The 15,026-nt window shown below is 34.3% G+C and overlaps 1 protein-coding gene across 1 annotated transcript; it reads left to right on the plus strand.

Annotated features, from left to right (window-relative positions):
- Positions 1-4,394: 4,394 nt before the first annotated feature.
- LOC109168019 lies at positions 4,395-6,036 on the plus strand. The gene is made up of 4 exons (XM_019317065.1): positions 4,395-4,730; positions 4,821-4,932; positions 5,077-5,417; positions 5,476-6,036. Exons 1-4 carry the CDS (start codon positions 4,395-4,397, stop codon positions 6,034-6,036), a joined length of 1,350 nt encoding a protein of 449 aa, XP_019172610.1.
- Positions 6,037-15,026: the final 8,990 nt, after the last annotated feature.

Consider the following 15,026-nt stretch of genomic DNA (forward strand, 5'->3'; position numbering starts at 1 on the left):
TAAAATAATTAATTAAAATAAAAATAAAAATAAAAAACAAAACAAGAACTGACGACCAGAGACGAATCGTCTCCGGCCGGCTTCGTCACCATGGCCGGAGATGAAGGTCCCTTCGTCTCCCTGGCCATGGAGACGAAGCTAGACGGAGACGATTTGTCTCCGACGGGCAGTTCTTGTTTTTTTTTAAAAAAAATTAATTTTAATTAATTATTTTATTTAAAATTATTTGAAAAATTATTTTTAAAATCGATAACTACCACGTCAACGTACTTTCAGGTAAACAAGTCATTACCATTGAGTCACTGTGATTTACATCATCTCACATGCTCTGTCGGGTCGGAGTGTGGGAGACCCTTAAGATTGAGGATTCAACCTTTTGGGAGAAGATAAACAAGTCATTTTGAATTAAATTGAATGAGTTTGTGTTGTTCAAGCACTCAATTGCATTTTTTGAGTTCTATAACTTAATTGTAATTTGGTGTGTAAATGAGTGGACTATTTGATCCTTATTCCAAAAATATTATACGTTTCAGGTAAGAAAACAATCTTACAAAAAAACTACTTGTAAACTAACTAATTGAAATCATCAAGAATTTAATTAAATCACATTGGATAATGAAGGATTTAATACCTAAAAATGGTAAAAGGTGTTTTTTTTTTTCGATCATTTCATTAATGCCCCTACTTCCATTTTACATCTTTTTATTTGTTTTATCGAGACTAACTCAAAGTAATCTTTGACTGATTACTTAATTGTATGAATTATTTAAATATATATGTTTTTAATTTGTGAAGTAAGTACTATTTTCCGTGTAAATATTTGAGACCTAATTTGTTACTTTTAAATATTCAAATTAAGACAACATTTATTACTTCGTCAATTTCATTTTCAAGAATATGTTTAGTCCATATAACTTTGACTAAATGTTTAACTATAAATAATTTAATTTAATTTTAACCATGTAATTTATTAAAAAAATTTACAATTATGAGAAAACACTCTGTCTAATACTATACAAATAGAAAAAAATAGAGACAATATTAAAAAATAATTATCATCATATTCTATTTATAAAAAAAAATGCATTAACTCATTTGATCTACTTATAATGGTAAATTATAAATATGGTTCTTTTTTATTATAAATTATTTAAGTTTTCGTGTTTTCTTCTCTCAAAAGGTTGAATTTCCAACTCCAAGGCTCCTCACATTTTGGGCCCACAAAGTATTTAAGAACATGTAGATCATGGTGACTCAATGACTCAGCAGACAATGTCAAATATCAGTGTGCATATGTAAGTTTTCATGTTTTGATAATAAGTCTTGAGGGGGCGGTAGAGTAGTGTGTAGTAGGCAGCCCCATGAGATCAGAGTGATGATAATAGTGATTAATTAAGGGCATGTTTGTGGGAAATGGGAAAAAAAACTCCACTAACACGAAATCCAAAGGGCCTTGGAGTTTTCATTGATAATATTCCAATGGACGAGAAGAAAAGTGGGGTTTGTTTGTCTATGCTAATGTGAACGTGGGTGGTTCACTTTTGTGTGTATGTGTTGGTGTTGCCTTTGCTTCTAACCCATCTCACTCAGCTCAAGACAAAAAAGGAGTCTTCATGACCTACTTTTGAGATTTATTGCCTTATTATTATTGTGTATGTGTGGATTGGTCTTCTTTTTGTGTGCTAGCTTATTGTATTGCAAGATATCTATATTATGTAAAATAATTATATTGGCTAAAGAAGAGAATAAAAGATGAGATAGGTTTGAGGATAAAGAAATTTTGTTTAATCATTATGTCACAATTTTTGTGATTATAATGAGTTCATTGTTATTTAATGCATGTAGTCATGATGCAATCCTATATATAGGATTATATATATATGATGCATGCTCGCACAGCTTAGCTTACTGGTTCAATAGGCAGTATTTAAGAGAAAAAACTAATATTCAAACTTTGGCAACCATAATGTGGGGACTGAGGATTATACTCAAAGTGTAGTGAGCATATCGTCCCTTGTGCGCACCGACATTTGACCCTCTCAAATACTCTGTTGGGGCGAGGTCTTTACTATACAATGAGACTAATATATAATATTCTAAAGGACCTATCAAATATAACAATTCCTAATTCTCTTACTCATTAATAATAATAAATTATATATTAAGTACTCACTCTAATTGATTATTTTCTTTTTGGACTTTATACTCATTAAGCATTCAACTATTTCTTTCATTTCATGTGTATAAAGTAATTGTTGCCTTTTTTAAGAAAAGATTTTTTAAAGTATAATCACTACTAATTAATTGCAGTACAAAGTTTTAAACACATTTGAGGTTAACATATATTAATTTTTAATATATATGGATAAGTTTCAAATAAGCTCTCAAAATAGTTAAAAATAGTGCAATTAAATTAATTAAGTATTTTTAAGGGAAAATTGTAAAAAATGTCCCTCTATAATATGCTAATTATCAATGTCACTCCTGAATTATGAGTGGTGTAAATGTTGCCCATCAATTATCAAAACGGTGCACATATAGCCCCTCCCGTAACGGACATGTGGTTCCCCGTTAGTGTACGACACCTTTAAGTCGGAGTAAATATGTAATTTAGTTGTGTTTTCCTCCCTCGATTCGAAGTACCAGCGATGGATAGCGGTAGAGAACCACAGGTCCGTTACGGGAGGGGCTATATGTGCACTATTTTGATAATTGAGGGGCAACATTTACACCACTCATAATTCAGGGGTAACATTGATAATTGACATATTATAGAGGGGCATTTTTTACAATTTTCCCTATTTTTAAAAAGGAATAAGGTTCAAATTGGCCACTGAACGTAACCTGAAAATGCAATTAGGTCACTGAACGAAAAAAAGTGCAACTAGGTCACTCATCACTCCAAAAATGTGTAATTAGGTCACTGAATACTCCAAATGTATGAAATTTCACCGGATAGTAGGTTACCATCAATTTTAGCAGGTTACCTGCTTACGTGGCAGCTGAGTTGGCATTTTTAATAATTTTTAAATAATTTTAATAATAATTTCTAATAATAAATTTAAAAAAAATTGAAAAAACATTAAACTAAAAAAAATTCAAAAAAATAAATAAAACGATGGTGGCCACCCCGTTGTTTTTTAAAAAAAAAAATTAAAAATTCTTATTAAAATTTATTAAAAATTATTAAAAATGCCAACTTAGCTGCCATGTAAGCAAGTAACCTGATAAAATTGATGGTAACCTGCTATCAGGTGAAATTGCATACATTTGGAGTGTTCAGTGGCCTAATTGCATTTTTTTTTTTTCGTTCAGTAGCCTAATTTCATTTTTAGGTTACGTTTTGTGGCCAATTTGAACCTTATTCCTTTTAAAAAAAATTAAAACCTCCATTCAGATGCCTAAAAGTCGACAAAAATGTGAAATTTACTCTTTTAGTAAGTTAATAATTGTTTTAAAGAAATGGAATTGATGTTATTTGATGTGGTGTTAGTTTAACTAACTAAGACTTTTAAATGTTTCAAAAAAAAAAAAAAAAAAAAAAAAAAAAACTAAAAGACTTTTAAAATATATTTTTTCAAAATTAAAAACTTCAAAATTATGACATGTCGAACGAAAATTGCTTCTGCTTGGCCACTTTCTTTTTCATCTCAAATTTGGAAGGGAGGTAGTTGTCTTTCGTCTCAGATTTGAGATGAAGGAAGCCAACCTCCTTGAGACGAAGGTATCCATGCTTAGCTACCATCATCCATGGCTATCTCAGTCTTTTATTTTCCTTTGAAATAATGCTCAAATAAGTCATTGAATTACAAGCAAAATGCAATTGGTCTGGTAATCAAACTCAAAAGAACTACAATTTGGTCTTTGAACATTTTAAAATTATACAATTAAATCAAATTTAACATGTTCATCTGCTTACCGCTGATCGATGTGTCGATCATTCTATCAAAAAATATTATTTTAATATTTTTAAAATAAAATTAAATTTGTCAAGCACCTTGTACTCAGATGGCATGTAGTGACCTCTCCAATGTGGAAGGTCATGAGATCGAGCCTCAGTGGAGGTGTTGTTGACTCGAGGTGTTGTTGACTCTTTGTGCTTCATTAGGTTGAGAAAGTATATTTAATTTGAACAGATACTACAATGTTTTATGAATGCTATTTGTGTCCTTCTACCATTAAAGTTAGTTATGGTAGTTTTATTTCCTCTTTCCTTTGTATATAAACCATGTTTTGTTTTATTGCAGGGTTGGTTAATTTTTCTTCTTTCTGAAACTTGAACTCTTTTCACTGTAAACTCTCAATGCATAGCTCTGGTTGGTTCATGTCCCTATGGTTCTGAGTAAATCATCATGGTATCAGAGTGTCGCTACCGGAGTTACGCAGCAGTCGTAATGGAAACTGGCGACGGAAATCAAGCTGGATCATCTTCGAATCAGACTTTGACGAACAAGAATCAGAGAAGTGAGGGGTTCGACAATCCCTTATTCCTCCATGTCACCGAAAATCCTAATCTCAACCTTGTTTCTCCATCACTGACTGAGCTGAATTACGCCTCATGGAGCAGATCCATGAGGATTGCGTTGGAAGTCAAAAATAAGTTTGCATTTGCAGAGGGAACCATTCCAAGGCCAGAGATCAATGATCTGAAGCTTGCATCATGGAGAAGGTGCAATAGAATCGTCTGCTCTTGGATTTTGAAGTCCATAAACCCTAGCATTGCAGACAGTGTAATGTACTTTGATGATGCGTCTGAAATCTAGAATGCTCTCCAAAAGAGGTATTCTCAATCCGATCCTCATAGAATATCTGAAATACAGAATGAGATTTTTAGAAATGTGCAAGGTAGCTTGACAGTTAATGAGTACTGCACCAAGAGCAATGCTCTATGGCAGCAGATGAATGCCTTAAGACCATTGTTGTTGTGCGAATGTAATCCTAGATGTTCATGCACCCATGAATAGAATGCAGAAGCAAAGAGAAGAATATCAAATCATCCGGTTCCTAGATGGCCTGAATGAAGAATTTGAGACTATCAAATTAAAATTGGAGTCCTTGTTATGGATCCTATTCCAGACATAGAAAAAGTCCTTAATATGACTTTGAAAGTTGAAAGAAAGATAAGAGGATCAATAAACCAAAAATGTAATGAATTCATTCAGTCTAATGTAGTTCAAACTGCAAAAGAACAGGCCACTGTGGTAGCCTCAGCTTTCAACAACAAGAAGAAGTTCACAAATAATGGAGGAAAAAATGTGCCAAAGTGCACATTCTGTGGGATGATAGGCCATACCATAGAAAAATGCTATAAGAAGCATGGATATCCATTAGGGAGGATTCCAGGTTACAAATCCAAAAACAGACAGCCTCAAGACATGCAACAATCCTCTAATGCATCAGTTAGCCAAATTGGTGATGTAGGATTATTTGATGTCTTGCTGAACCCAGTTTCAAAAATTACTTTCCTTACTATAGAATCAGAATAAAGGAAACCAAGCTGCAAGTAATGCAGCTGTGACTATCAGTTCCTCTGGAACCAAACCAGATCTCAGAAACTCTGTGGAAGTTCACGATGAAGGTATAACCACTTCTAAACTTCTTGTTAATACTGTGCTAAGCTCAGGAGATGCATGGATTTTGGATTCAGGAGCCATAGACCTCATCATTTGCTCCCCAGAATTCTTTGAAACTTGTCACAGGGTCCAAGGGATATCAGTTAAACTAACAAATGATGAGACAGTGATTGTTACCCATATAGGGCAAGTCAGACTAAATAATGACATAGTACTGCAAAATGTACTATACATCCCATCCTTTGCCTTCAATGTCATTTCTGCTAGTAAGCTGACAAAACATTCAAATTGTAAGCTTATTTTGCAGGCTAACTCTTGTGCTGTTCAGGGACCTCTTGGGAGAATGGATGGTTTTGCTAAGGAAGAGAGTGGGATGTACTTAATCAGTGAACCACCTGCCAAGAATAGAAGTCAATCTGCTGCTAAATTAGTTGAGAATCAGTGTAATGCTTTGACATTATAACTTTGGCATAACAGACTAGGACATTATCCTATAAATAAGATACCTCATTTGAGTGGAATAAAGTCTATTTCTCATCAAAAGTGTTCTGACTTTGTGTGTGATGCTTGTCATCTTGCTAAACATAGGAGATCTATGTTCCCAATTAGCACATCTAGGGCTGATAAATGCTTTGATTTGATACATATGGATGTTTGGGGTCCTTTTGCTGTGGCCTCTTTAAAAGGAGAACAAACACTATTTCTTAACCATAGTTGATGAGCACAGCAGATTCACTTGGTTACATTTACTGAAAAACAAGTTAGATGTTAAACCCACATTTCAAAGTTTCTATAATTATGTGCACACCCATTTCTCAGAGAAAATCCAAACTATAAGGACAGACAATGGGGGTGAGTTCTTAATGAATGCCTTTTTTGAAGAAAAAGGGATTGTGCATCAGAAATCCTGTGTGCACACACCCCAGCAAAATGGGATAGCAGAAAGGAAGCACCAACACCTCTTGAATGTAGAAGTGCTCTAAGGTTTCAGTCTGGTCTACCTACTAAATTTAGGGGTCACTGTGTATTGCATGCCTCCTACATTATAAGTAGACTACCTACTGATGTAGTCAATGGGAGAATCCCTTTTGAAATTCTTACCAAAAGGTCTGTGGATTATGAGCAGCTTAAGTCTTCTGGTTGTTTGTGTTTTGGTGCAACCATATCACAAGGCAGAAATAAAATGTAGGCAAGGGCAAGGAAAAGTGTTTTCTTGGGTTTCCCTGCAAATGTGAAGGGATATATTCTCTATGATCTCAATGACAAGACAGTGTTCATATCAAGGGATGCAAAGTTTTATGAGCAAGTTTATCCTTTTAAATAGCAGAATCTGATCAGCATACATGAGTACAATGATGGTCTTAACCCTTCACTGCCTATGATTCCCATTTCCATTGATTCCGAAGAGCCAATACTGAGAAGTTCTATCATTTCTTCTGGAACCCTACATCTGATAATTTCAACAGAAGCCCATAAAATGAAACCACTCATGGTTGTCATACTGGACATCATAATGAGGTGATAAGTGGAACACATATCCACACATCTATTGGTAATGATGAGGTGAATGGTGACACAACCAACATTGATGCTACCAGCCATGACCCCCCACAAAATCAAGATGATCAAATACAGCCTAGAAGGTCAACAAGACAAATAGCCATTCCTCCAAAGCTGAATGACTATTACTGTCAGTTCATGGTGGGAAATAATTCAGGTATGAGGACTTCTCCACACCCCATGAATAACTTCATTTCATATGATCAGTTGCCTCCTAAACATAGAATCTGTGTGTCATCAATCACATCTAGAAATGAGCCTCAATCTTACAACGAGGCAGTTCAATATGAGCAGTGGAGGGAAGCCATGCAATCTGAAATAAAGGCCCTAATTCAGAACAATACTTGGACCCTGACTGATTTACCCCATGGAAAATCACCAATTGGATGCAAGCGGGTATACAAAGTGCACAAGGCTGATGGTTCAATAGAGAGGTATAAGGCTAGGTTGGTTGCCAAAGGATACACTCAACAATTCGGATTAGATCATATTGAGACCTTATCCCCCGTGGCTAAAATGACCACCATTAAAACTTTCTTGGCAGTGGCAATTGCAAAAGGATGGGACATCCAACAACTTGATATCAATAATGCCTTTTTTACATGGGGACCTATATGAAGAAGTATACATGGTCCTTCCCCTAGGGTCCAAAAATGACAAGCCAAATCAGGTATGCAAGTTTTTAAGATCATTATATGGTTTGAAGCAAGCAAGTAGGCAGTGGAATGCAAAGTTGACTAAGGCTTTACAAGACAATGGCTATAGACAATCATCAGCTGATCCTTCTCTATTTACAAAGTCCACAAGCCACTTTTTTATTGCACTTCTTGTATATGTGGATGACATTATTGTGGCAGGAACAGATGCTGTGAAGATCAGAGAGCTGAAACAGTTTCTGGATTCCTCTTTCAAGATAAAAGATCTAGGCCAACTGAATTACTTCATGGGAATTGAAGCATTCAGAAATCACTGTGATCCCAATCTTTGCCAAAGGAAATATACCTTAGAGATTCTCAAGGAAAATGGATTCATAGATGCTAAACCAGTTGCAACACCATGTATTATAGGGCAGAAGTTAACAAGCAATGAAGGCAATTTGATTGACAGTCCTGAAATATTCAGAAGGTTGGTGGGAAAGCTTCTATACCTAACCAACACTAGACCTGACATCTCCTATGTTGTTCAGCAATTAATTCAGTTTGTAGACAAGCCAAGAGACACACATTTAGTAGCAGCTCATAAGGTACTAAGGTATCTTAAGGGCTCTCCTGGGAAGGGGTTATTCTATGCTTCTAACTCCCAGTTCAGGTTGCAGGGTTTCTCAGATTCAGATTGGGCAACATGTGCTGAATCTAGAAAGTCTATAATAGGTTATTGCATCTATCTTGGAGACTCCCTTATTTCTTGGAAAACAAAAAAGCAAGCCAGCATCTCTAGGTCCTCTTCTGAAGCAGAATACAGGGCCATGGCCTCAACAGTTTGTGAGATTCAATGGTTGAAGTATTTGCTAACAGATTTACAAGTAAACAATGACAGTCTTGTTCCTCTATTCTGTGATAATACCTCTGCCATTGCGATTGGAGAAAATCATGTGTTTCATGATATAACTAAGCACATTGAATTAGATTGTCATGTAGTGAGGAAGAAAGTGCATGATGGAGTGATCAAACTGCTGGGAATCCCGTCTCACAAGCAGATAACAGATGGATTTACCAAGGCATTAGCTAGGCCATTATTTGACAAGTTTCATGCTAAGCTGGGCCTTCAAGACATTCACACTCCAGCTTACGGGGGTTATGAAGTAATCTTCTTAGAAGGCTATTTGTGTCATTTTACCATTGAAGTTAGTTATGGCAGTTTTATTTCCTCTTTCCTTTGTATATAAACCTTGCTTTGTTCTATTGCAGGGTTGGTTAATTTTTCTAAAACTTGAACTCTCTTCACTGTAAACTCTCAATGCATAGCTCTTGTTGGTTCATGTCCCTATGGTTCTGAGTAAATCTTCAAAGGTTCTCTTTGTTCCCAGGCTGGTGACAAAGAGAAGGTTTTCGTCTCTATCGGAGATGAAGTTGTTTTTTTTTTTAATTATTAAAAATAATAATTTATAATAATCGTCACGTCAGCGATAACCAGATGAACAAGTCAATTTGATTTAATTGCATAAAGTTAAACTGTTTAGGGACCTAATTGTAATTTTTTGAGTTGGATGGTTCAATTATTGTTGTCTAGTTTAGTGACCTATTTGAGCATAATTCTTTTTTTTTTTTAAGTTGGATGTCTATATGGTTGTCCTCATTCAACGAAAGAGAAGAGGGTATGAGACAAAGAGTGACTACCTTCGTCTCTTTTTTTTCGGCCTTCCTTTGTTTAAAAAAAAAAAAAAAAAAAAAAACCAAGTCATGTAAAAGAATTTGAGAACAAGAAAACAACAGAAATGTATAATCACCTTTCAAAAAAAAAAAAAAAGAAATGTATAATCACAATCTTCAGGTGTGTGTAACGGCACACTATTTTAAAAGTTTCTAATTTCGCTTAGCAAGCATCTAGGGTAAACAAATTAGAACTCTTAAGGTACAAGAAGAATGTCAAACTTTTTATGTTGCTTTTCTAGAAAGTTCAAGGTAACAACTTTAATTTTTTGTCTTAGAAAACCACTTTCTCATAAGTACTACAACTACTTAGTCAAGAGTAAAGTGTACCCTCATTGTTCGTCTCTCGGTTGGCAACATATGAATTTTTATTCTATTCCATCATCAGACATCTCTTCTTCAATTCTCTTAAAAATCAAATTAATGAAGAAAGTTATTGAAAGTTTTTTTTTTTTTTTTTTTTTTTGTAACTTCCACAATCATTATTCTCATAATGATTACAATAATTTAAATTTAATATTAAATTATTGTGTAATTGATCAAGAATTCAGTATATAATAAATATTATATTTACAACTTTTGGGAACATATTACGATGTTTCATTATCATCAGGAATAAATTTTCCCAAAATCCTTCCAGAAAATGAGTTTACCTTCCAAACGGCTTCTTCCGATTGGTTCCTTCTAAAAAGTTTCCTTCCAAACGGTTCCTTCCAAAATGGTTCTTTTCGACCACATCCAAAAAGTTAATTTGGACTTCCTGAAAAATGAACTTTCAGTCTAACTTCTCGGAATTGGGAAAAATTATTCAACATTCTTGATCAATCAACTCATAAACTTCTTACCAAACATAAATAAAATTTTCAACTCCACAACACCAAAATATTACTTATCCTACTGGTAGACATGTCTGAAATAATATATTTAAGCATTTACTATATAAACATCATTCATTCATCCTCCATTTATATAGTAAACCTCGTTGAATGCCACAAGATAAAAATCTAAAACTCATACAGAAATGAAAGTGTCTTATAGATTGAACTTTCACTTAGTTTGTACACTTTACAATATATCCAATTACAACGGTAGACAAGCTTTGAACTAGGCCGTGGTGAAAGTAGGCTAGGCCGTGCCGTGCTTTAGAGAATTAGTCTTGGGTCTGCTATATAAATCACAGGCCTGAGACTGTATGTAGGCTTTCTGTTAGGCTCAAGCCTAAGCCTACAATTTTCCTAGGCTAGGCCGATCCATAGGCCCCTATGAAGGGACCTGACATATTTTCACCCCTACTTTGAACCGAGTAATCACTTTGAAAATTGAAGGTACACCGCACACAGTTTCTAAGTTACAACTTTTCCTTGAAAACTTGACACATTTATAAAGTCGTGTGTCTTCATAAACACATCTCAAGCTAAGCTCGAACTTGATTGAAGTGGTCACACTTCATGTTTACAATAGGTAAATCTTTTCATTTGTGCTCATACATAAAGCACTTTGTCAAAAGATCTATTAAGAAATAAATCAACCTCTTTTCATGTAGAACCAAACACTTATCTTGGGATGGATTAACTGTCAGTGCTTGCCAATAATAAATGAAATTCTCGTCTACATTCTAGGTCTAATGTCTCTTTAGACGAGAGTTGAACTTTCTTTCATTTATTATTTACTCAATGGACTTAAGCTCCACCCACGTCCCTTGGCGTCAATTTAGTAAATAGATCCACCAAATTAAACTGAGACCTTGCAAAGTCAAGTGCTACGATACCATCTTTGATAAGTCCCAACACATAACGGTGACTTATACCAATGTGCCTTGACTTACCATTATAAACATGACTATAAGCCTTAGCCAAAGTAATAGCATTATCACAATGTACCAATATAGGAACTAGTCATGGCATACATTTTGCAGCCAATTAGCTTAGAATACTCCAATTGGGATACCAGACTCTCATTATTTAGAACTAATTTTACCATGAGATCCATTGAAGTAGACACCCGAGCACAATCAAAGTGCTTAAATATATTTAACACTTTATCAATGTAATGGGCTTCTGTTAAAGAAATGGTTCCATTATTTTTCTTTGTCCTAATGCCTAGGATAACATCAGCCTCTACCATGTATTTCATTGAAAAACTAGTGATAAATTCATTCACATAATTTACTTGGTCCAAATCAGTCCCAAGAATAAGCATGTTATCCACATATAGATAAATAATAACCCCTTGACCTTGGTTATTAAATTTCCTATATACACACTTATCAGTCTAATTAATCTTGATCCCATTGCTCAAAATTACTTGATCAAATCAATCATGACACTGTTTAGGTGCTTGCTTTAGGCTATACAAGAACTTTATCAATTTGCACACTTTGTGCTCTTGTCCCTTAACAGTAAAGCCTTCAAGTTGATTCATTTAAACCCCCTCCTCTAATTCACCATTCAGGAATGCATCTTTGACATCCATTTGGTGAATTACAAGATTATTAATAGCTGACAATGAAATTAATGCCCCCCTTTTGCCTAAAGCCTTATGCAATAAGTCTGACTTTATATTAATTTGTCAATTTAACTATCGACCTCAAACTTCTGTTTGAAGATTCATTTGCACCTAATTGGATTACAACCAAGGGGCAAATATGTTAGGACCCAAGTATTACTGCCAAGTGCTAATGATGGAATCCATCTAATCATTCAATGCTTCTTTCCAAAATGAAGCATCTTGAGACTTCATAGCGTTTTCAAAGGTCCTTGGATTCTCCTACATACTATATAAATAGCATGAAGAAGACAAAACTAATTCTCTTGATCCGTCCACCATATACATATGAAAATCGAGAACAAAATCTTTAGTTTTCCTTGCTCATTTACTTCTTTGTAATTCCGGTTCACCAAGCAATCATGATCCGTGCTTAGATCATCAATAAGAGTTCCACTAGTACTAAGAATTAAATCCTTAGTCCTAGTAATTGATGAAAATCTATTTAATAAAAAATTGCACCTCTTGATTCTATTATGGTATGAACCAAATAGAAATCATTAGATTCAATAATATAGATTTTGGTATGCTCAACATAGCCAACGAAAATGCATTCTAAATCTTTTTCACCCAAAGGCTTCCTTTTGACATCCGACAGTCTTATGATAGCCCAGCAATCCCAAACTTTTAAATGATTTAATTTGGGTTGCTTTTTAAGCCATAGTTTATAAGATGTTACCTTATTCCTTTTATTTGACACTCTATTTAGGATGTAACAAGTTGTTAGCATAGCTTCACCCCAAAGTCTGTTACTCAAGCTTGTGTAAGAGAGCATACAATTCATCATTTCTTTTAATATTCTATTTTTCCTTTCGGCAATGTCATTTTGATGTGGTGAATATGGTATTGTAATTTAATGTACAAAACTAAGAGATTCAAAGAACTTGGGGTCATAATATTCATTGCCCTTAGTCATTCTTAATCTCTTTATCAAGTAGCTAGTTTGTAACTCCACTTCAGCCTTACTTATAGACTTTAAGTTTATCCAAGACTTCATCTTTTGTATGCAAAAGATACACATAGCATCACCTTGAATACTCATCTGTAAAAGTGACTAAATAATTTTTATTGATCAAGGATGATGTACTACGAAAATCACATAGATCACTGTGCACCAACTCAAAAAGAGTTGAATTTCTCACAACACTAGGAAATGGATTTTTGGTCATTTTGTTAAGCATGCATGTATCACATTTCTCATTGTTTAAATTAAACAGGGGAATTAAACCATATTTTGACATAAAATACAACCTTTGATCATTCAGATGACATAAGCGAAAATGTCACAAAACAAAACCATCCAACAAATAGAAAGAAAGATCAACTTTATTTATGTTTAATTTAAACATCATGTTACAAAGAAATCCTTGACCTAAAAAAAGTACCACCCTTAGACAACACAAAGGCTCTGTTTGGCAGAGCTTATAGCTTATTTTAAGCTACTAATAAGCTATAAGCTCTGTTTGGTAATGTTCCCAAAATAAGCTCATAGCTTAAAATAAGAGCTTATTTTGGAACGCTAGCTTAGGTAGCATTTTCAAAATAAGCTCCTAGCTTCCTAACTTTTTTTCCATCTTTATCCTTATTAGTTTAAAGAAATGACATAATTTACCCTTCCCAATTAAAATCATTTTCTCTTCTCCTTTATCCGCAACTTTCACCTTTCACCGCAAATATTATTATTATTATTATTATTATTATTATTATTATGAGATTTGCAACAATATTGCTACTTCATTATGAGATGCAAGATCATGATTATGCTAATAGTTTTATTTCAAAATGTTAAAAAAAAAATTTTAAGATAAAATGTTAAATTTTAATATGTAAACAAACTAATTTAAATTTTATGAATATGTCATTTTTAGTCTTTTTACATGTATCGGCTTATCAAAAAGCTAATTTTACCAAACACTTTTAATCATAACAGCTAGCTTAACAGCTCTTCAGTTTTCAGCTCCGAGCTTATAGCTTTTCAGCTTTCAGCTCCGAGCTTATAGCTTTTCAGCTAGGTTTGCCAAACAGAGCCAAACTTATCGACTTTGAATATATTTCATCTTGAAGCACACTTATTTAAAACATTTCCAGAGACAATTTTTCCTAACACTAGGAGTAAAGAAGATATCCTTCAATGTTAATTTCTTGCCGGAGGTCAACAACAACTCCACTTCTTGCCACAAGTGTGTGTGTTAGACAAATAGTTAATTTAGATGTTGGACTCTAGGTGATTTTGATGATATTAAAAATGTAAATTTGAATAAAATAATTATCACAATAACCAACAATTATATATAAGTTGATACCAATAATAATAATAATAATAATAATAATAATAATAATAATAATAATAATAATAATAATAATAATAATAATAATGATAATGATAAGGTGATATCAATTAATAAACTACTTTAAGTAGTATTTTTTTTTTCATTTCACTAGTACAGAATAGAGCAAAGAAATCCTACTTTAAGCTACCCTTCTTTAAACAAGGGTAGTGTATTATTTTTAAAAAAAGGGGTGGTGGCATAATTGTAATTAAATGAATAAGAAACCGCTACCCTTTCTAAAAGAAGGGTAGCGGTTTAAAAATAAAAAAGAAGGCGGAAAGAATTTCCGCTGCCCTTTCGCATAGCAAAGGGCAGCGGAAACGATATTATTAAAAAAACAAAATTAAATTTAAAAAACATAACCCTCCTACAACGCGTTCTCCATCCTCTCACCGCTCAATCTCACAACCAAGGCGCGCTTCTGCAAACCTAACCTCCCGGCCGGCGAGGACACGACATCTCGCTCGATATACTCACCGCATCTCCGGCGAGGACACGGCCTCGACCACCGTCTCATCGTCGATTCACCGCCCCACGACCTCATCCGCCGTCCCATCCGCCGGCGCTGCTTCGAACCACCGCTCCAGCCGCTGCTTCGTTTAATCATTTCATCATCTCAGGGGTAGGGGCCTGAAAATATAGTAAGTGTA

The sequence above is a fragment of the Ipomoea nil genome, unplaced genomic scaffold (genome assembly GCF_001879475.1).
Source record: "Ipomoea nil cultivar Tokyo-kokei standard unplaced genomic scaffold, Asagao_1.1 scaffold3171, whole genome shotgun sequence".
Taxonomy (NCBI): domain Eukaryota; kingdom Viridiplantae; phylum Streptophyta; class Magnoliopsida; order Solanales; family Convolvulaceae; genus Ipomoea; species Ipomoea nil.

Excerpts from the sequence above, each read along its gene's own strand:
- LOC109168019 (XM_019317065.1), top strand. The coding sequence starts at position 4,395 with ATGGAAACTGGCGACGGAAATCAAGCTGGATCATCTTCGAATCAGACT. Across the intron at positions 4,731-4,820 it reads ACCCTAGCATTGCAGACAGT|AATGAGATTTTTAGAAATGT; the intron begins GTAATGTACTTT and ends TCTGAAATACAG. Across the intron at positions 4,933-5,076 it reads ACCATTGTTGTTGTGCGAAT|ACATAGAAAAAGTCCTTAAT; the intron begins GTAATCCTAGAT and ends ATCCTATTCCAG.